The sequence below is a fragment of the Phoenix dactylifera genome, chromosome 9, assembly GCF_009389715.1.
Source record: "Phoenix dactylifera cultivar Barhee BC4 chromosome 9, palm_55x_up_171113_PBpolish2nd_filt_p, whole genome shotgun sequence".
Classification (NCBI taxonomy): Eukaryota; Viridiplantae; Streptophyta; class Magnoliopsida; order Arecales; family Arecaceae; genus Phoenix; species Phoenix dactylifera.
This window is the reverse complement of record NC_052400.1, coordinates 12,467,845-12,490,080: the sequence shown is the minus strand read 5'-3', so window position 1 is coordinate 12,490,080 and position 22,236 is coordinate 12,467,845. Positions and strand designations below refer to the sequence as shown.

The following is a 22,236-nucleotide window of genomic DNA, read 5'->3' as shown; positions in this document are numbered from 1 at the left end:
ATATTTTTTTTACATGCGTTCATGTATATACATACATACATACACACACACACACACACACACACACACACACACACACATATATATATATATATGCACGAATTGATATGTTTATATAAATAAAATAACGGTAAGCTAACTTAAAATCTATTGTGGAGTGTTTGTTATGAAAATTAGTCATAGTTTTATTTGTCATCGGCGAATATTCACAAAGACATCCATGTTTAATTTGGACTCGGGTTATTTCTTTCACATCAAAGAAAGATTCATATTTCGTTGTGTTAATCCACTGTTGGATCATCCACATATGCTTTAAGATTTATACAAGTAGATAAATGATGAAGTCCAGAGTATTTTGAGATTTGCATGGTGGGCGATCCAATGATGGATTCACATGAAAGACGGTGAATCCTTCTTTTGCATGAATGATACAACCCGAATCCATTTAACTTCAAGTTTTTAGCAATTTTGATGCCCTATGATCAATTATTTTATTTTTTATTTTTATTGGGCATAGTTTAATACATATATTGCAATTTCATGTGCTTGAATACTTGTTCTGAAGATGGCTTTGACTTAAACTTTCAGTAAAAGATTAGAGTTGAATTTCAATCAACTTGGTAAAAGCTTTTTGTGGCTTCAAGGTGGATTGAAGAATTTTATATAGTATATTTGAGTTGAATTTCAATCAAATTGGTAAAATCTTTTTGTGGCTTCGAGGTGTATTGAAGAATATTATATAGTATATTTTAGTTGAGAAGTGCTTTAGAGACATCATATTTGGTTCATGACTCATTCCAGTAGAAAAGTCGTGAATCCTAATTTACTATATTGTTGTTTTTTATTCTTCAATAAAAATATATCGTTGACTGGGATCCCGACATCCCCATTAATTTATGAGGCCTTTGTTCTCCCCCCACATGTGAGAAATTTCCACGGCAAATTTTTTCCTTTCCACCGCCGTCCCATCCACTCCTTCGCATACAAATTTCTGTACAGATAGATAGATCCACCGTCCGTTTCCCCTGATACCAAGACTCTAAACGGCAGATTCTTAACGCATAAAAATATTACGCGGACAGTTAGAGATCGGTTGGGATTTGGGTTTTTGAGAGGAAGCGGTGAGGCGGCGCCTCCGCCACCCCCTGTCACATTTGTCAGCCTTCACTTTCATTTCTTTTATAAATTTTTTTCTACATATCGAGAAAAAAAACTGAAGCCTATATTTTTGAAGTAACAAAAGATGGTGTAAGAATTATTTTGTTGTAAAGATATAAATAAAAATCAAATGAGGAAGGGTGGGGTGGCGGGGGTCAGAGCTTACTGAAGGGAGACATGGTTCGGGACTGTGAAGAGGTCCGGTCCTCGCGCACGTGCATCGCTGCTATCTCGCTCTCTCGGCCCCAAAAAGTCTTTGCAATCCTTCGTTTTCTCGGAGGGATAGAGGTCTTCTGGAGGGCTTGGCTCAGAAAGAATTACGAGTAAGTATTGCTTTTATTTCTTCTTTCTGAGAAAATACTTTGATTTATATTTCTTTCATCTGCATGGATTCAGTTAAGAATTGTTGATGAATATTAGGGAAATTGAACTTGAAAGATACGGCCTTTTTTCTTTTTGTGTGTGTGTGAATTGACTGGTTGCTTGAAGCTTAGATGCTTAGATTCGATGTGAATCTGCGGATTAAAGTTTGGGTTTCCTTCTTAATTGTGGAATCTGTGGGTGGTAAAGCATAGGTCTTGCTTAAAAATTTCGAAGAAAACCCATTTTGTTGCATCGCTATTTCTTCCTTCCTTATTTTCTTCCTTTTATATTTTTTTTTTGTGGTTAGAATTTCCTCTGAAGAAGCTGGCATCAAGAGTTGAGGTAACTTGAATTTGCTGTTAGTAGTGTTTCTTTAGTGTTCTCTCTGATTTGGAGATAGATGATGAAACGATTAGTACGTTCCTTGTTTCCTGCTGCAGTTTGAACTTTTAGTTCAATCCTATATATAGGCTTCTTTTGGTGAATGGTGATTTGCATCCCTCATTCTCGAGCCTTATTTCTTTTTTGTCGTTCTAATTGGGTTGTGGATTTGGGTTGGCATCCTCCTCTCTTTAGATTTGCTCTACTGATTCCAAAGGTACAATTTCTTAAGAGTCTTCTTTTTTTTGAATTTTTCTCACTGCAGACTGCCAATATCAGTGGCATATCTGCAAATATCTTTCAATTTATGATGTAACTTGATACATATCTGCAGTAAGAAGCTAAGCATCCGATGTCTCTCTCTTTTTCCTCCTTTGTTAAGTGATTTGTCTTAGTCTGAATGGAGACTGTAGACTGTTTTGTTCTCATACTAGCTAAGCAAGATCGCAAGTTAATATCAAGAACAAAGTTTGAATGGATATTAAAAAAAATTTAGGATACTTCACAAGCCATACTTCTATGCTAGTCTCTTCTTTTCACTGTAAATTATACATTGTTTGTTCTCCCATCAGCTTTGATTTGTTTATAGTTTAAAATATTATATGCTTTTGGTATATTTCTATCCTTACTCCTGCTTTTTCTCATTTCAACCATTTGGTTCTCTTTGTGCATCGATTTTCACTTTACTTCCTTTCTGTTGCTGCATCAGTTTGTGCTTACACCTGCTTTTCCTGTATATATGAGAGAATGCAAATGCCAATTATCTGTTAGATTAGAATAGTTGGACAAATTAGATAGTTTTTTCATATTTTCCAACCATAATACTTTCAATTATAACCTGCTTGCAAAGTGAATTTATTGAAAATATGGCAAAGACGACAGTGACACAGGTCAAAAGCAGAAATATTATGGGAACAAAATTTGTGCAAAGTAAAGAGCCACTAGAATTGGAATAAGGAAATATTTGATATAAATAACGCTTCTAATTTCTGTGACATGCATGCATACATGTCTTTATATATGTAGGCTAACAATGGTAAGGTCAACTATTTGAGACCAGATCCGATTAGGACACAATTATAGATGGGGCTTTAAAAGGAAAACCTAAACCATAAGATATGATCTACTTCTTCTAAAGCAACGATTAAATGCCTTTGACGTGAGGCTTGCTGGCCAGTAATTGGTACAGCATGTGTTATTCTAAGCTGAAACAAAAACAAGGACTTAGGAGCCCCTTTGGCTGTATCAACCCATGCCGAGTTGTCATTGGTCAAATATGGGCGAACAACACCAACTAGTTCAACTGGTATGTAGAATCAACTGAATGTTGAGTGCTAGTACTGGCCTAGTATAGGCTGACACTTGGAACAATGGTTGAATTACCTTTAAACTAGAAACTTATATTTTCCAGACCCCTCGTCCCTGTATCATCTAGAAATGGGCAGTTCAAATAGCACAAATGTAATATATAGGCAGACCAAGATTCGTTGTTTCGGTACCGGACCTCGTACCGATGCCACACTAGCAAAGTGTCGGTATTGTATGGTACGAAATTTTTTTGGTGTACCGAGTATTGGTACGCCACCCGTATCAGGTACCGATATCGAACATGTATGGTATGGTATGCCCCGTACTGCTTTGCTCGGGCTGGTACGGCATACTATGAGGCAGACTATGATAAGGCTAACCAGCTTTGTCCACATATCAAGTCAAATTCAAAGATGGAGGTTTTTAAAGTGAAGAATTGAATGGCTGGATATGATATACTACGTCTAGAATGCCTATAAATAGAAAATTATTTTTGTTGGAGGCCTCTTGCCTGTGCATAAAGTTGTTTGACATGAACGATTTAAATAGCACACCACTATGTTTTGATTTGATTCATCTCAAACGCATCAAAAACAGTTGAAATTTGGTTTCCATATGTTTTAAGACCTCTAGATCAAATCAAAACAGGGTGCAAAGGGAGGGGCTCAAAACCGCTGAATGAGCTAAAAAACCTTTATCTCCCTATACTTGAAATTTGAAAAATAATGATGGTATTCTTATAATCTAATTGGGCATTAACATTAAAAATGCCATCATGTACCATGTAAGTGACTTCTTTAGCTGCATTTAATTCTTAGTTGAATTACAAGAATGGTCTTATCCTTTTTCAAGTGCTTGAAAATAGAAGAAAGATCGTTGACTTATTTGGCGGCATGTATAAAATCTTTCTTCTCACCTTTTTTGTATGCTAACCCTTCCTTCTATGTTTGTGTGCGTGTGCATGCTGTCTATGCATGTGTATTCATGTAAACACATTCATATTAGGAATGCTTTAATTTTATTGGCACATAACTATTTTGGTAACATCTCGTGCCAACATGTATGGTGAGTCATCCAAGTCAACGATTCTCACAATTCAATGAACTCTACATACTTTAAGTTACTTGTGGACCAAAATTTGATTGGTTCAGTGGTCCTAGTTATAGATGAAACAAGTCTGTTATTCAATGTTTGGTAAACCTTCCATTTAGTGAATTCTTGATAATAGGTCAGGTCTCCAAAAAAATTTTGTTCAAGTACTTTGGTTGTATAGGATCATGATGAACAATGTTCAAGTACTTTGGACAGGTACTGCATTTCAGATGTTGTAGAGCATGTCTAATGATACGTCTTTCTAATTTAGATGTTCCCTTCTTGATCTTGCCCTAATAAAATTGAGCCTTCAATCCTCATGCTATGATTTTGGTTCAACTGTATCTATCTACATGCATACGCATGTATAGTGAGTATACATAACATACCATTACCATAACCATAACCATTAAGCCTTGTCCCAACGGTTGGAGGTTGACTTTTTGAATTGTCCCAACGGTTGGAGGTTGACTTATTATGGGCTATCTGTGGTGTTATTCAAAGTTTTTCAAATCCTTTGTCGGAACATTCGTCCATGTTGCCTTAGGTCTTTCCATCCTTGCCAATATGCTTTGACACATGCTAATATCTCAACTTATGAGAGCCACAGAATCTTCTGCCCTGTATGTTTGCACCATCACAATGTGTTCTCTGTTTGTCCTCAGTCAATGTAAGTCCTGAATCATATATGCAAATGCATATAAATGCATGCATCCATACAAAATAAAAGGTCTAGACCTAGAGTATAGTTGAAAGTCTCAACTAAAATTTTCAGATTTTCAAGTAAAAGAATTGACTTCAAAATTGGACTGTTTTGAGGTCATCTCAGGCATTTCATGCGGTTGTATTGTGTTTCTCTCAAAGGTTCTATTTTGCGCTAAGCATCACTGGTTTTGCAAAATGCGATATGAAATGAATATTTTGGTTTTGTCCAATTTTGGCTATTTGGGTTTTGAACTGAAGCTAACTAACAGACTTTGGGTCACCTCTGACCAAAACATAGACTATCAAAGTGACATGTCAATTGTTTGAGTTAAATAATCTGAACAACTGTTTGATTTTGGCTAGTTTCAGCAGTTCTCCTTTTGTCCAAAGCTTATATTTTGGTTACAGCCTATCGAACATAACAAAAGCTGAACCTTGGTTGCAAAGGAACCAAAGGTTATATAGGATAAAATTGGCATACTCTAAAATTAAGGGATAAGGGTTACATGTAATTTTGATGGTAAAGTGTCCATATGCTCCTTTTTCTCAAGTTTAGTTTCCTTTTGGGGAATATATCAGTAAGATGCTCATCTTTATTAAAATTTGTTCAGTTCTATAAATGTTGTTAGTGTACTCAACTACTAATGTATATTGTTTGAGAAATCATCTTTCTTTCTTGTTTCTATAGATCTTACAGTTTCATTTGCCACCTATAGTTCCAAAAATAAAAAGAAATAAATGAAACATGTTGATCTTTGAACTAAACATGCAAGGTTTGCCCCAGTATGAGGGGCGTACCAAGTCTCAGTATTCCAATCATAACATCCCATACTGGGGCTACTCTAGACGAGGCTCACCATATCGGTGCATACTGCCCCATGCTGGGTGTATTGTACCGTACCAGTACTGAACTAAGACTCAATATGAGGGGCGTACCAAGTCTTAGTATGCCGAACCAACCCCTATGCTGGGAGTTCGACACTGTATCAACATGGTACCGATATGAGGTCTAGTATTGAGATTGCAAACTTTAACGGAAACAATTGGTAACAATAAGAATAAAAAGGAAAAAATAAAAACAATCATGTCATGGGTTTTCTCGATCCTTCCCGACCATCTTGGTGCGTCCCAAGTGTCAGGATGCAAGAGGGATGGTTTGGATACCCTGGTTCAAGAGAGAATTGGTGTCCCACACCCCTCAGGGTCCTATTTTCTTGTCGAAATGGCATGACCAAGGATGCCATCCTATTCCATTAGGATCTAAATCCTTGGTATGTGGCGTTACTAATATCATTTTAAGCTTAATTGTTCTCTATGAATTTGTAAAAGATCTATGATGTAAGTATTGCCTAAGACCCCAAGAAAAATCCCTGTTCATCTTCCCTTTTCTTTGGAATTGTTACATGTATACCTTGTGCATCTTCAACAGCCTTGACTTGCAAAAGTAAATCTTTAAATAACTTCCCTTGTTAGTATCCTTTACCACCTTTCATCTATATCTTTCTTTCGTCATATTAGAGTTACTAGATTAAGCTATCATTCATAAGTTGCTTTTTCTTTTTATGCCAGATGTTTTTATTTTTTTTGCCTCTTGTATCCCTTTTCTGACTTATGTTTTGCTGAAGCACTGAAGTTAATGACTATGGTGAATGGATCTTGTATGTTTTGATGTCGGGTGTTGGTTGCTGCTTGTTATAATTCAAATTATTTAGTGATACTAGGAGGCTACTTGACCATGCAATTGGAGGAAACCCTGTGAGCTTGAAATTTTAACCTGATAGAAATGTAGTTATTTGGAGCCTTAATTTGAATTCTGCTTCCTAATAGATTAACATGAGGCGACTTACCTAAGTTTTTGATGAACTAATTTTGATTAACTTTTCTAACTCATTGGTGCCCATCTTATCTTAGATTATCTTAGATGAAATGAGTGGAGGTTTGATGCTAGATTGTTATACAATTTTTAGAGAAGAACTAACTCTACAATTAGTCATAGGTTGCAACTTTTTTTTTAAAAAAAAATAGATATTGAAATTTTTAGTTATGTACTTGGTTGAAAAAAGAAAAAAATTACCTGAAGGAATAATTGAAGATGGACGAGAGTGAAGACCTTGTGTACTGAATTTTTTATTGAAAGTAAAATGTTTCAATGTCATCACTGTAGGCATTTTATCATTTTTTTACAATATTTTGTACAAAAAATAAAAACATGTAATTCCAGAGAATTAACATAAACATAAAATATCATGATTTTATAATACATCCAAAGTTCTTTTCCTTTAAGGTTTTGCTTGCTAGATAGATTAAAAGTTTGTGATAAAAACTTTCAAGACAAAGACTTCTCTAGTTGACATGTGTGCAAGAGATATTTGGTGTTGGTCCATTGTATAATTTGTTAATGGATGGTAATAGTCATTAGCCAGGTGTGGGTTGAGAAATGTTTGGTGGGTGGTTTTGATTATCACGGTATAGAGGTGGTTTTGCATTGATGACTATGATATCATGCTATATCATGTGCAGGGTGCGGGTTAGGTGTCTGTTTGGTAGTTGTGGATGGCAGTTATCACCAGAGCACAAAAATAATGGTGAGATGGTTGTTAGCGGGAAATTGCAAATATTACTTGAGAGCAAGAAGAGCATGGATATGTGATCACTTATGAACAATCAGTGCTTGAGTCTCTTCGCCTATGATGAAATGGGTAGTTGTCATTTGTAGACTTGCAGAAGAGATAGAGATAAGTGGAGGGAATTCTTTTTGGACTGCAGAAACACCAATACCTGTAATGACGTGAATTGAGGAATTTAAAGTTGGAGTCGTATGAATGGTAATTGGATGCATTTTTGCTCACCATTTTTGGTTTAAGCATAGGTTGAAAGAAGAAAAAGGTGAAGACTAGATGTTTGGTAGCGCTCAGCAAAAGATAAAATTAATTCCAAGAAAATTATAATTATTCTCCTTGCTACTTGTTTACTCAAGGACAGAGTTCCCATGCTTGGTGAAATAATGGTTGTTGGATATGGTTACAGGATGAGGGTGGGCGTGATGTCTGAGCATGAGAGATATCTTGTCCGAGCCCTACATGAAACTAAATGAATGGATGTTCATTTTCTGCATTAAGGCACAGGAGAATGAGCGTGATGGGGGTTTATGTCTGATTATGACAAGGGAATTTGTGTCCTATGAGATTGGTGCATTAGTATGTGGACAACTGTAACTATAATATGAGATGAGATATGATATTTCTGATCTTGTGATCTTTCTAAAAGAGAGGGTGGATGGATGGTTATATTCACATAAAATAGAAGCTGTGAAGTGGATGAATATCCTTTCGTGGTGGTGATCTAAATAACTGGGAAGGAAAAGTAATCATGTTAGTTAAGGTCATTCTCTAAGACTGGTGAAAGTATTAGCATGAGTTTGAGGCACTGCCTGAACCATTGCTGTTTGTGTAATACGCTGGTATAACAGGTTTAGAGAGCTCAACGGAGTTCTGTTTCTAACTTTAAAGCAAGACTGCTAGAGTGCCGGCATATAATTGGATTTACTGTTCATCCATCTCTTTTATGCATACTCAAAATTCCTCATCCTATCTTTCTACTTTTCCCTACCCATTAGTCAAAGTGAGAGCTCTTTGGCTTCTATATTATGCACTCAATCAATCTGGCCTACTTGTATCTAGGGGTGGCAAAATCTAACCCGGACCTGCCTGCACAAACTCACCTGACACAAATGGGTTTTGATGGGCCTTTTTGTAATCAGGTTGATTTCGGGTCGATCCAATACCAACCCAGTTAGAAATGTGTGGGTTGGGTGATGGATCACCTAGGGTGATCTGGTCAGGAACCGGACCTAACATAGTTGATTGTCTCTAATTTTTCTCATATAGTTTGGCTCACATAAAAAAAAAGTTATAGTGAGTGACGGACAAGGTGGCCACGGGATTTTAGGATGTGTGGCTATATTTTTGCTAGTTTTAGCCTTAATTAGTTCACGATTGTCATATACTATAAATTTCTAAATTTATTATGATTATGATGATATACTTGAAGTTCAATTTACTTTTTTTGTTTATGATCTTTGAATACCATGCTTTGCTTTATTTTTTAATTTTATATATATATATATATATATATATATATATATATATATATATGATTGATGAGAAAAACTTAAATGGGTTGGTGGGTGGGTATGGATTTATGTCAAATAAATTAGTTGGGTATGAGGTTGCAATTTCCGACCCAGTTAGAAATGGGTTGGGCATGGATTGAGAGTTTTTTTGACTTGGACCCAGTGCACCCTGACCCAAGCCCAATCTGACCGGACCCATTGCCAACCCTACCTGTATCAAACCATCGTATAGGGGCACTGTACACACAGTTGAATTTGGATGGGTACCTCTTTTATCTAAAAAGTTGTTCTTTACTCTGTGAGATGCACTAGATGTTCAATTGACAATCTGAGTATTAATTGATATAAAAGGATCATGCAGGTTTGTAGTAGTTTTGATAAGATAGCAATTTATCTTGTAAATGAATGTTAAATGGTCTTTACAATCTGCAGATAATATTAGCATAAAAAAAAAAGATTAGGTAAAGCAAATATTTTGAAACATTAATTGGGCACTAATTGTAAATGCTGTAATGGATTGTATATGACCTTAGTATCAGTACACAGTGTTTGCCTATGTATATGGAATTATGGATGGGTGAATTTTATTTTATTTTTTTTGAAACATCTTTACCTTTTTTCGGAAGTGGACTATAGTTTTGAGGGTTGTATGATACACTGCTCACTCTATGAAATTTTGTGCTGTTTTTTGTGTTCTTTTGTTTTTTTTTTTGGTATATAGAGAGAGGGTATTGAAGTCAAGAACCTACTAATTGTGGGATGCAAGAATCAAAGGCCAATGAAGACAATCACTGTGGAGAATCCTCTCTGACCACATCGTTGCCTTCACCAGAATGTCTGCCAACTTCCCTGCAATCCCTGACTTCCCCAGTTATTGATGAAAAAACTGACACTGATCATCAGCAGAGAATGATGGTAAAGGATCCTGAGACTCTAGTTCAGCAAGATGTTCCTAATTGCTCATCATTGGATCACAATACACCAAATTCATTGGAGAAGTCAAATGTATCAGGGGCTACCAGCTACGATGCTGCAGTTGTGTCATCAGAAGTGCTTAGTCATCCAGTACCTCATTCATTGGATATGTTGGGAGAACTGGAAGACATACCACATCAGCTTGAAGATAGGGTTTCTGATAGAGTTGCCGATGTTCAGAACAGTCTTGACTCTAGTGCCACAGTTGAAATAAAGAAGGCAGAAGAGATGCCCCATGTTGTGCAGAACAACCATGATTCTACTGCATCTATTGAAATGAAAAATACTCAAGAGATGCCCCCTGATGTGATCACTCATGATTTTAAGACTCCCCATGATGTTCAACCCAGTCATGATTCTACAGCCACTGTTGCAATAAAAAATACTGAAGAGATGCCCCAAGATAGTCAGATCATCCATGATTCTACTGTCACGATTGAAATAAAAAGGACAGAAGAGACAAACCATGATGCTCAGAGCAACAATTATTCTACTCCTTCTGTTGAAATGGAAAAGACAAAAGAGAGGCCTGATGTGCTGCACGATATGCTTGATCACCATGTGGAGATTGGAAGTACACACAAGATGTCAGAATCAGCTAATTCTTCTAAACATGTAAAACATGAGTATGCAAACAGAGGCCTTGTCGACACTGCAGCACCTTTTGAATCTGTCAAGGAGGCTGTTGCCAAGTTTGGAGGAATTGTTGATTGGAAAGCTCACAAAGCACAGAATTTAGAGGTAATACAGATTCTCTTTGAAGACTTATTCCTCCCTTCTAAGAAGCATATGATATGCTTTGCGTCCTTCATGCCCTATGTGGTCATATATTTCTTCACATTTCCTTCCATTTTATTTCCTTTTTCCTTTTCCTGTCAAGGTTACTGTTGCCTTTAAGAGCCAAAGCACATTTGAGTTGTCGTTGTGCTTTTCGTGCAGGTGGAAGCTGGACAATTTCATTTGAACTCAAATGGAAGAAAAGAATATTATGTAACATGTTTTCCAAAAATAGTATTATCATTATTTATTTCATAAATACTCCCAATTTGGATTTCATAAAAGCTTGGTAGGTCTTTTTAGCTGACTTCCATTTGGTCTCTTTATTCCTGGCTTGGCTTACAGTTTTCAGAACAAGAATCTTCCTCCTACAACCTAGAGTGTGAACTTCTAATATTGCTTCAAAAGAATCTGTGTTCATGACTTCAGATAGTTTCTCCAATTCTTATGAGATCTCATGACATCTCAATTTTTGTAGAGAGGTTTCTAAATTTATTGATTTGGTTAATGCAGCGAGGACAGCATGTCCAACTGGAGCTTGAGAAGGTACAAGAAGAAATTCCAGAATACAAAAACCAATCAGAAGTTGCAGAGGAGGCTAAAGCACAAGTACTGAAGGAGCTAGACAGCACTAAGAGACTTGTAGAAGAACTAAAGCTGAACATGGAGAAGGCGCAAACTGAAGAGGCCCAGGGGAGACAGGACTTGGAACTTGCCCAACTCAGGGTCAAAGAAATGGAGCAAGGAATTGCTGATGGAGCTAGTGTTGCAGCCAAGGCACAAATAGGGGTTGCCAAAGCAAGGCATGAAGCAGCAGTTGCAGAATTGAAGTCTGTGAAATCGGAGTTGAAAATACTGCAAGAAGAGTATGTTATATTAATTAGTGAAAGGGACATGGCAATCAAAAAGGCTGAAGAGGCTGTTTCTGCATCCAAGGGGATTGAGAAGACTGTTGAGGAACTGACTCTAGAACTGATAGTAACAAAGGAATCACTAGAATCAGCTCACGCCGCACATCTTGAAGCAGAAGAACATAGAATTGGTGTGGCCTTGGCAAGAGAACAAGATTGTCTTACTTGGGAGAAAGAATTGAAGCAAGCTGAATTGGAGGTGCAACAGCTAAATGAACAGCTTTTGTTGGCAAAGGATCTCAAGTCAAAATTAGATACAGCGTCAACTCTCTTTCTCAATCTCAAGGCTGAACTAGCAGCATATATGGAAGCAAAGCTGAGCCAAGAGTCCAAGGGAATAGAGGAAGAGAAACTGACAGATGATGCAGAAGAAACAAAGAACATTGGGAGATCCACTCAAGAAGCATTAGCTTCTACAAGAGAGCTTGAGGAAGTAAAAGCAAAGATTGAGAAAGCTAAGGATGAAGTTAATCGTTTAAGAGTTGCAGCTTCATCCCTCAAGTCGAAGCTTGAAAATGAAAAAGCAGCCCTCACCAACTTGCAACAGAGGGAGGGGATGGCATCTATAGCAGTGTCTTCTCTTGAAGCTGAGCTCGATAGAACAAAACAAGAAATAGAAATAATTCGGACGAAGGAGAAAAAAGCCAGAGAGAAGATGGTGGAGATACCCAAGTGTCTGCAGCAAGCAGCTCAGGAAGCGGATCATGCTAAGTCAGTTGCTCAGTTGGCAGGAGAAGAGCTAAGAAAGGTCAAGGAAGAAGCAGAACAAGCCAAGGCTGGTGCAAGCACCACAGAGATCAGATTGAATGCAGCTTTGAAGGAAATAGAGGCAGCTAAAGCATCAGAAAGGCTGGCGCTTGCAGCAGTCAAAGCATTGCAAGAGAGTGAGCAGGCTGCAGGTGTTGGGAGTGATGACTCTCCTAGCGGAGTGACTCTTGCATTGGATGAATACCTCATTCTTACTAGGAGAGCTCATGAAGCCGAGGAGCTTTCCCACGAGCGGGTGACATCTGCCATTGCTCAAATTGAGGTGGCTAAGGAGTCTGAGTCAAGGAATTTAGCAAAACTGGAGGAAGCATATAGGGTGATGGGTGAAAGGAAGCAAGCAAAGAGAGTTGCAATGGAGAGGGCTGAGAAGGCCAAGGAAGGGAAACTGGCTGTGGAACAGGAGTTGAGGAAATGGAGAGCCATACATGAACAGCAAAGGAGAGCTAATGATGCTGCCAAAGGTGCTGTTAATCCTTCAAGGATTCCCCCCAGAGGTTTTGAGCATAGCGAACCAAAAAGCTTTAGTAAGGAAGAAGCTGATGTTCTGGTCCATCCCGTGTCCGTTCCGAGGGTATACATGTCAGATGATAGCCCCGAGAACTCTGTGCCAGGGTCCAAGGTAAGGAAGAAGAAAAAATCTCTTCTTCCTCGAATTGTCACGTCCCTTGCCAGAAGAAGTGCTCAATAGCTCAGCTTGTATCTACAAATTTTCATTCATCTTTGTTGAACATGTATAATAAGATAATTTGTTCTTAATAAGCTGATATGATGCAAATTTGTAATTTATTTGTATAGGCTTTTGGGGAACAGGTCGAGTATGTTTATATGAATTTTGCTATGGTTGAAGTCTAAAATGGTAAATTGTGTTGGCATTGCATGGTAAAATACGTGCATATAGTCATTTTGATTACAGAGGGATGATATCGGCAATTATTTGCAATCTCCATAGTCCATTAGTATTTGTTGTATGGTTTCATTTAGTATGTAGTTTGTTCTTGAATCTATCTCGCAGAACTGTATCAAAATACTGCAGTAATGCCTAAAAAATCCCATGGCTTGGGACTCTATCATGGCCTTTATTCTGGCAATGACCCTCCATCGGGTTTTGGTTGAACCGAGATTGTACTTAAGATCTGTATATCGCTTTAGTAGAGGTCTAATATATGTCTTCGGAATGTGATTGATGGTGCATATCATGATTCATGCTGCTGCCCTTGGTTTATCAGGAATAGCACAGATACAGATATACTTCAAAGCCACTTACTGCAGGAAGTGGAATCGCTAATGCGAAGAAAACAGGTGCGGCAGAGACTTGAGACTCTGCGCCGAAGGTGATTGCCAAGCCTCCGGCGATGGGCAGTCTCTAGCGTCTGAAACTGGGGCCTAATAGCTTGTTAACTCGAATGTAGTATGAAGTGTCAAAAACATGTTCAATTAGCTGTTTGGTCCGGTTCAAGTTTGAGCACTGAATGTAGGGGTGGCAATCGGGTCGGGTCAGGCATAAACAGATTAGGTCAGATACAAATCGGATCAAAAAATAATAAATCTGAACCCGACCTGTTTATTAAACAGATCAGGAATTACAACCTAAATCCGACCTGTTTAATAAACAGGTCACCTGACCCGACCCATTTAAGACCCGTTTAAGAGAAGAAAAAAGAAGATGGGGGCCGACGGGATGGGAGGGGAAGAGACGAGAGAGAGAGAGAGAGAGAGAGAGAGAGAGAGAGAGAGGCAGAAAAGTAAAGGAGAAAAAAAATATTAACTGCTCATCTTCTTCCCCGATCGGCCTCCCTCGCCACGGCTGCGCCCGAGCCGCCACCCCGCACCGCCCGCGGCCTCCCTCGCCATGGCTGCGCCCGAGCCATGGGATTGGCGAGTCGGGTCATATTTTGCTACCCCTAACTGAATGTGATAAGTATTTGATTTTTGACCATTATTGAGTTCACATTTGGACATGGATATCGTGCCACCCTTTGGGCAGACTTTTCTGCAATACAGACCTGTACTGATAAATGTCATTGCCACATCCAAGGATTTGAGCAGCGTAGTGATCCAAATTACAGAACTAGCAGAAAGGTTGGAGATTATGAATCGTCTCACACCATACTCCTGGATGAATTATCAAATTTCAGGCATTTAGTTGATCATGGAACATATAGTGCGAACGTAGGTTAATAATAACAAACAGCACAAAAAAGAACTAAAACAAAACTCAACAGTTTAACATGAATTTACCATGATGGTCAAATTTCGAAGAGGGATATATTTTATTTCTATATCAAATTTAAAGAATACATATTTTATTTTTATTTTATTTCTAAAACTCTAAGCCCTAAACCCTAAGTGGCACTAAGGATGATTTCTTGAGTTGAAAGACCAATTTGAACTTAATTCCACTATTTACGAGGAAAAGAATTATAGAACCAGAAAGCAGAAATTAAAAAGTTGAGAACAAGAGGGCTAACCGTTCGAGTTGGTAAAGGTCATTGGGTGTTGGATGGTAATGATCTAAGTTGAAGCCTATTGTCACTCAATTTCAATTGGGTTTGTCCTGTCCTAGCTCTCAAATTGTTCTTAAGTTTCAAAAGATTGGAATGCCTTACCTTTACGTATAAGTGCCATGATGACATGAAACCCGAAAAAAACCTAGATTTAATTTGAAACATTAATTCAGCCATTGAACTAAAATCCGATAAAAGAAAAGGAAAAAGAAAAGAAAAAGAAGGTCCTGGCCAACTAGATCCAATCTTGAGGTGCTCGGGCTCCAGGGTTTGATCACAGAACCAAGCTATTTGATTTGACGTATATTAGGTTTCAAAGGCGGTGGCCCTGGGTGCCGGGGAATGTAATCCCTGCTCCTTCCAGAGCCCGGCCGGCTTCTCTTTGTGCGAGGCGAGGGCGAGGAGCCATGAGGGGAACGGCGATAGACCTCCCGGAAGTGCTCCCCTCTCCATCCCCTCCTTCTTCTTCCTCCCATTTCAGGTCTCTCTCTCTCACCCTCCCCCTCCCTCCCTATGTTGTCTCTATTTTACTGATTCTATGTACAAAATTAACAGCCCTGGGCGCCATTACTACGTCGCTGTCGATCGGCTTCAGTTCAAGATGGTAACCTTCTTCAAGTTCTTGGTCGTAGTTACGATATTGATCAATTTGAGTGAACAAAAGGGGGTGATTTCTGATTGTAGGAGACACTAGTGGATCTGCTGGGGGTGGCGGGACGGCGCCGGTCGCTGCCGATGGTGATATGCTGCAGCTCGCGAGACGAGCTAGACGCCGTCTGCGCCTCGGTCTCCAACCTTTCCTTCATCTCGCTTTCCTCCCTGGTGGGTGGCTTTGACTACTCTCTTTCTATATGCTCAATTATGTTATTGTTTTAGGGACAAATGTTGGATCTTGGGGGTGTTTTATAGGATGAAGAAAGGCTTGTGAACTCTTGGTGTGGGACTGACTCCGTGGTAATATAATTCAGTTTTTCCCCAATCAATTCCTTCATGCATATATAAAAGGGCATTCAGAATTAGGTTGTGCAAATGTTCTACATATTTGTGGCTGGGAAAGGAAGTGCAAGTTGAGAGATGCTTTCCTCCTCTCTGTGTGTGAGGGTGTTTACATTCATCTGTTGAATGCTTTATGCAATCAAGAACTTGGGAACCACTCAAACTAGGGCAATGGATTCATTAGGTTTGTTCGTCGTGGAAACAAGTGATGCAACTGAGCTAATCTCTTGTTTTGGGGTCACTCAACTTTAAGGGAAGAATCATTAACCTTTTCATATGCTGATGAGGATGTCAGAATGCTGATATTAAATATAAAGAGTATCTGCTTTTTATTTCTCATGCCACAAAGGCAGTAGAGGAAAACCTGGAAGGCTCACTTTATTGTAAATTGCAAAATAATTTTTTGTGGTTTTCCAAAGGATTTATTGAGAAAATTGTTACATGATTGACCTTTAGACTTTCCAAAAGATTTAATTTTTAATTATTGACTATTGTGGAGGAAAACAAAGTTCAAAAGACTATAGACCGCCCTTAGAGTTGAGCAGGGAAGTGAGAAGCCAGAGTATGTGCAAATGTAGAAGTCATATGAGACCATTTGTTGGATGAGGAAGGTTGGGTATATGGGTTAGGTAATTGTAAAATTGCACCTGCATTATCTTCAATGCATTGGCTTTGTGATTTATCCTTTGTATCATATTTTACAAGGATGCAATTCTCCTATCTCGTTCTTGCATTTATATTCTGCTAATTTGTCGTCCTAAGATAGTAGAAGAGCTCTAATAGTTGACTGAAGGTAAGGACTAATAATATTTTAGGTAGATTGGACAAGGCTTCTTGGTTTAGACAAATGTTTCACCCTGTTCTTTCTGGGAAACAGATGGCTGGTAAGGGTGAGAGATTTCTTTCCCTGCTAACGTGGTGTAGTTTGGGTCATCATCATGGATTGGCTGCTGATGCAGAGTACTTAGTCTACTACATGGATTCAAATGCTGGCTAGTAATGGTTCATGCCTGCAGGTCCAATGGTTCCTAGTGAACCAGTACCTTTTAGGTACACTGAGAGAGCTTATATGCACCAGGTCATTACCCGTTGAATCAACCTCTGACTGGGTATTTTTTGTGAGCTTATATCATCGTGGACTATTATAATTTTGTTGCTGTTAGCCTTATAGTTCATCTTGAAGCTGGAATTCTGCAAGTAAACTGCCTTTGTTCATCATATTTTATATATACTTTCGATTTCACCCGAAATTGTCCTCTTTTAGTGACCTGTTCTTTGCTAGTTCTATTTTTAACTGCTCTTTTAGTATATAGTTTACAATTATCCCTTTTTGTGCAGTACAGTGACCTGGCTGAATCTGAACGTGTGCTGGTACTAGAAAAGTTCCGTCAGTCAACAGCAGAATGGAGTCAAATCAATAATGCTTGTCCTGGTGATGACCTTGAATGTGGAAATGTAGCTCACAAGTCATGGATGATAGTTGTAACAGATGCCTGTCTGCCACTTGTTGCTTCAGGAGAGGCACCTCTTTTAGCTCGTGTTTTAATAAACTATGAGTTACCAACAAAGAAGGTGCATCTATGTACTTGACAACTCAAATATTCTCTTTCCATTTTTCTTTTGCTCTCTCTAATCTAATTGTAGTTTGAAATGTCTCATGGTTCAATATTGAATCGGATTGAAATTGATTTAGCCTATTCTGATGCAACTGTTGATATATATTTGGGCAAAAATCTAATTTTGTTTTATATTTTATTTTCAATTTCTTTGATAAATTATTATTTGTAATTTTGTGACTTTATGTGGCAATTCTAAGTAAGGAGACATACAAAATTCAGGTTAAAGGCTCTGCCCTGGAACCCCTAGATGGGTTCAGGCCTTCCATGATGATACTTCAGGTGTAATGCGGTGCAGCCCTTGCAGTGGGCCACAGCCTCTGAACTGGAGGCCTGAAGAGATGCCCCATGCCTATATACCCTCTAATACAAGACGCAGCATCACAAGACATTCAAACCCTTGGATTGCTAAAATACATATATTGTGGCTGTGGAATTTAACAAACAGTGAAGGGAGAGACAAGTGTGGTGAAAGAAGAAGCGTGAGTTGGCATGACAACTGAAATTTTACATCAGTCTCATACACCTTCACATTATAGTTATGCAATACAACCCAAGAAGACTATTACTTTCTAAACCTACGCCGAGGCTAGGAGCTTTTACCTCCTTAATATTTTAGTTGATAATTTGATCTATTAAAACTTTGAAATATCATCTGGGTACTCTTGTTAGAAGTGTTGACATTAAGGGCTTGTTTGGGTTAATCTTGCAGGATCTGGTGGGATTGCTGGAGAGGGAGGGGGAGAGAGTGTGAGCTCGCTCGGGGGGTTGGGGGTTGGGGGGGAGAGAGCAGGGGAGGAAGGGATATTGAGAGAGAGCATGGGATTGTGGAGCCCGATTACCACGGGATTAAGAAAATGACCTCTCTCCAGCCCATGACACCGGATACTACAGGATTAACCCAAACAGCCTTAATAGGAGATCAAAACTAGGGAAAGTTGTTTTACTTCTGGTTGTGTGAGTATGCCTTCACGTATGTTGACTACATGTTTACTTGGACTCTGCTGATGCAATAAACATATGTTCAACATGGAGCTATCACAGTCTTTGGTGTGATCTTCTACATGGAACTATATGTGATCTTTGGGATCGTACTCTCATTTGCTACTTCAAACTTTTTGGACCTAGGTACAGACCCAGGATGCTTGATAAAGAAGAGTAGTAGTAAATGAAGATACACTCTGCAGGATGTCTTAGCATTTCGTTAGCTTTTCGGGTTCAAATAGGGTTAATGTAATATTTGTGGTTGTTATGCATCATGTATATTTCTTCCTTATTTTTTGTTTTGCACTTCAGCTGCCTTGTAAAGCTAGAGGCTGTTCCTTCTTTTATGGGTGTAAAAGAGGCCACATCATATGCCATATTCACAACTTTGAGCTTTCAAACGAAAAAAATAAAGGTGTTGATGTTTAACAACATGATTTCCAGCTGTTAATATATTTCTTACTCTTCAATTTTGAAATTGAACTTCTTTGTATGCTATTTAGAGACAATTATCTCCTTCCCCATCAACTACCATGTTTCAAAATTTACCTATATAATTAAATGTGTACGACACTAATAGCATGAAGGGCTTCTTCTTATCAAACTATGTTATCTTCATCACAAGTTGGATTCTTATTTTTTTGTAAGACTGCCATCTGCAGCAAGATTGCACCTACTTGGGAGGAGAGGATGCAGTACGTTCAACCTTACTACCAAAAATTTAGGTTGTGAATTGGCTCTCTTTTGGATGCTATGAGCTTCATAACTTTTTGATTTGTTTGTGGTATATACATAATATGCCACCATCTCAGCAACTGGAAACCTTCAAACTTGCCCAATGAAACATCTCTAAACACAAACATCTGTTTAACTTTTCAAGTCAAAGTTTCTCATGATACTCATTGCTTGGTCAATTCCTTGGTGAGGTTGGTGGGGTTCATTAAAAAGAGATTTAGCTTGATCCAGAACTACGTACAGAATTGGAGGTTCTGTTTTGGAAATGCAATTTGTTAGACGTCATGATTTGTCTTAACAATTCTATCTTAAATTTGTTCCCTGGATATAGTCATAGTGAGGCAATAGGTTCAAGCAGGATAGTCAGCAGTTCTGAGATGCACTTGTCCGCAGTTAGGATTTCATTGTAATTGCATAATTTCTCAATGTAATCTCACCAAGCAAAAGGGACCTTCTATTGATGTTACAATTTGCTTTCAGGAAACATACTTGAGGCGCATGTCAACTTGTTTAGCAGCAGGTTCTCTTTTACCATCCACTTAAACTTTCGAGATATGCTACCCAGCTTCATACAAATGATTATATGATGATGTCCTGCAGATGGAATTGTGATAAACATGGTTGTTGGAGGTGAAGTGGTGGCCCTGAAAGGACTTGAGGAGAGCAGTGGTCTTGTCATTGCAGAGATGCCCATCAATGTGAGTTTAATGTTATATTTGTACTGTTGATCGTGTATGGAGTTTGACTGACTTGCAGCGGATCATGATGCAGATCTCTGAAATCTTATGAAGATATTATTGTCATCTGCATCTATGGAAGGATTCGTTTGTAGAATTTACTAGAACTGGTGATCTGTTGGCTGCACCATGGAAGACCCCACCAGTTTAAACATATTCAGACAATGATAGTTTGAATCATTATGCCTGGTATCGCTATTACACTCTTGGGAAATATTTTTCTATGTGAATTTGAGTATACTTCGACCGAACTGGGAAAAAAAGTGGTTTCTCCTAGATACCTTAGCAGATAATAATTTTGCTTACTCAAATAATTTTTAATAATAATCAAGGGTGAGTTGATAAATTTTCACCTTGATTATCATTTATTTTACATCCTTATGTCATTCATAATTTATATTATGCTTCCCGTTGGAGCAAAATATTGATATTCTTGATAATCTCTTGCCAGAAGGCTGTGCTGTTAAATTTGATGTTTAACAAAGCATATACTAATCCAGATTCATGCTTTATTATCTGCTACCTTAGCTAATATTCTCTATGAAATCTATGTATGTTTGGAGAATCGTGGCCTAAACTTTGTAGGTCCAATTGCTTTTAGGTTGTTCCTGCTGCTCTTTGAGGTACAGGGGGACCCTTAGCTTGCATCACTTGACATTTTTTAGCTTAAGATGTTTTTTATATCCTACAAAACCGTCGAGGGCCAGATAGGCTCACTGCACACTGAAGATGTCAATGCCAGGATTAGCTGGAGAAAGATTAAACACAGTCAAGTAACATCTAGTATCTCAAAGCAAAATTGACATCACTACATAGTTTCACTGCCTAACCCAAAACAAGATTCCTGACAACTCCCATTCTAGCACCCCATGTACTTTAAAGCCCAAATACTAGACTGCCAACAACATTAACCCACCCTCCAACGAGCTGCAACTAAGAAATCTATGGCAAGATGCTCTAGCACTCCAATGCCACCTTATTACCATGATACCTCCAGTGATCATCCAGGAACCCTCCAAACACCATATTAAACATTTTCTCCTAGCTTTGCAACTCTGGAGCTCGGTCTCAAGCCTCCTGTTCCTTCTGAAAACTCTATTGTTGACCTCTAAGATGCATGGTCATGCCAAGTGAAGGAGCCACATCCCAAATAAGATAAAACTAGAACACTAAAACTGAGACTGGAAAGCATAGTGAGGTCTTCAACGTACCCATATATGGAGCAACCAAAGAAGCACCAACCTTGGTTTGCAACCATCTACAAAGGCTAGGGTGGAGCTCTTCTTCCACGGTAGCATAGATGGACGAGATTGCTTGAGGACGCAATGCTGATAACAATAGGAAATGCAAACAAGGTTGATCTTTTTATCTATTAAAAAATTTCCCTCTGAAATCAATATCTTAAATATAAATACATCAACCTGCATCTTTGTGGTGGTTCACTTCCCTGAAAAGAAAAAAATATAACTGTTGCAGGATTCAATTGTCATATAGGGTCTATGCCCGTTTTTTTTTTTGGCTGATGATTCATATAATTCTAGCATAGACACAACAAAAAAAGGTCAAAAGACAACAAATTCTGCATCCTTTTAGGCAGCTCCTTCTTCGTAACCCAAAGGCAATCTCCGAAGTGGTTGGTCATATACGATGTCACTCAGTCTAGAGCTCCATTGGCCTCTCTGTACACACGCTTGGCCTGTAAGGTTACATCGTCACAGATCATGATCCAGATATCTCGAAGCAAGGTGGGGCACCTACACATACCGCCGATGCTACTCTGGATCCAGCCAATAACCGTAGCCAATTACCCTCAAGCCGTACTGCTCTAGCCTGCAACACACGGTGAGCATGACCCAATCTGGCCCATGCCGTCCTTAGCTCAGCCTCCAAGACTAAGATGTTGAAGATCTGACAACCACCAGCCACAACCATCTTGAAATCTAGGCCTCTAAGATAAAGCCCACCTCTCTCCTATAGAGTCTATGCGTTTGCTGAGCAATGGATGAGCGAACAAGATGGCAGATGCACAAAAGGCGGTGATTCCAATTGAAACAATTTCTTTTACCTCATCATGTAATGTTTGATCGCTGATCT

At 38.6% G+C, this 22,236-nt stretch overlaps 2 protein-coding genes across 3 annotated transcripts; both read left to right on the top strand.

Annotated features, from left to right (window-relative positions):
* Positions 1–1,188: 1,188 nt before the first annotated feature.
* Positions 1,189–13,455, top strand: LOC120103751 (protein WEAK CHLOROPLAST MOVEMENT UNDER BLUE LIGHT 1-like). Its single transcript, XM_039130069.1, has 3 exons — positions 1,189–1,481; positions 9,861–10,855; positions 11,405–13,455. The coding sequence occupies exons 2-3, from the start codon at positions 9,899–9,901 to the stop codon at positions 13,256–13,258; spliced, it is 2,811 nt and encodes a 936-aa protein (XP_038985997.1). The 5' UTR covers positions 1,189–1,481; positions 9,861–9,898; the 3' UTR covers positions 13,259–13,455.
* Positions 13,456–15,217: 1,762 nt separating this feature from the next.
* Positions 15,218–20,655, top strand: LOC103701901 (eukaryotic initiation factor 4A-7). 2 transcript variants are annotated; one of them, XR_005513311.1, is made up of 8 exons: positions 15,218–15,555; positions 15,630–15,678; positions 15,759–15,896; positions 17,409–17,642; positions 18,983–19,085; positions 19,886–19,925; positions 20,006–20,103; positions 20,177–20,655. XR_005513311.1 is itself a non-coding variant. In XM_039130068.1 (7 exons), exons 1-7 carry the CDS (start codon positions 15,482–15,484, stop codon positions 20,192–20,194), a joined length of 651 nt encoding a protein of 216 aa, XP_038985996.1. In that variant the 5' UTR covers positions 15,240–15,481; the 3' UTR covers positions 20,195–20,655. The 2 variants fall into 2 exon arrangements, 1 of the variants encoding a protein (XP_038985996.1); XM_039130068.1 differs by lacking the exon at positions 18,983–19,085 and having other exon boundaries at positions 15,240–15,555.
* The last annotated feature ends 1,581 nt before the right edge of the window (positions 20,656–22,236 follow it).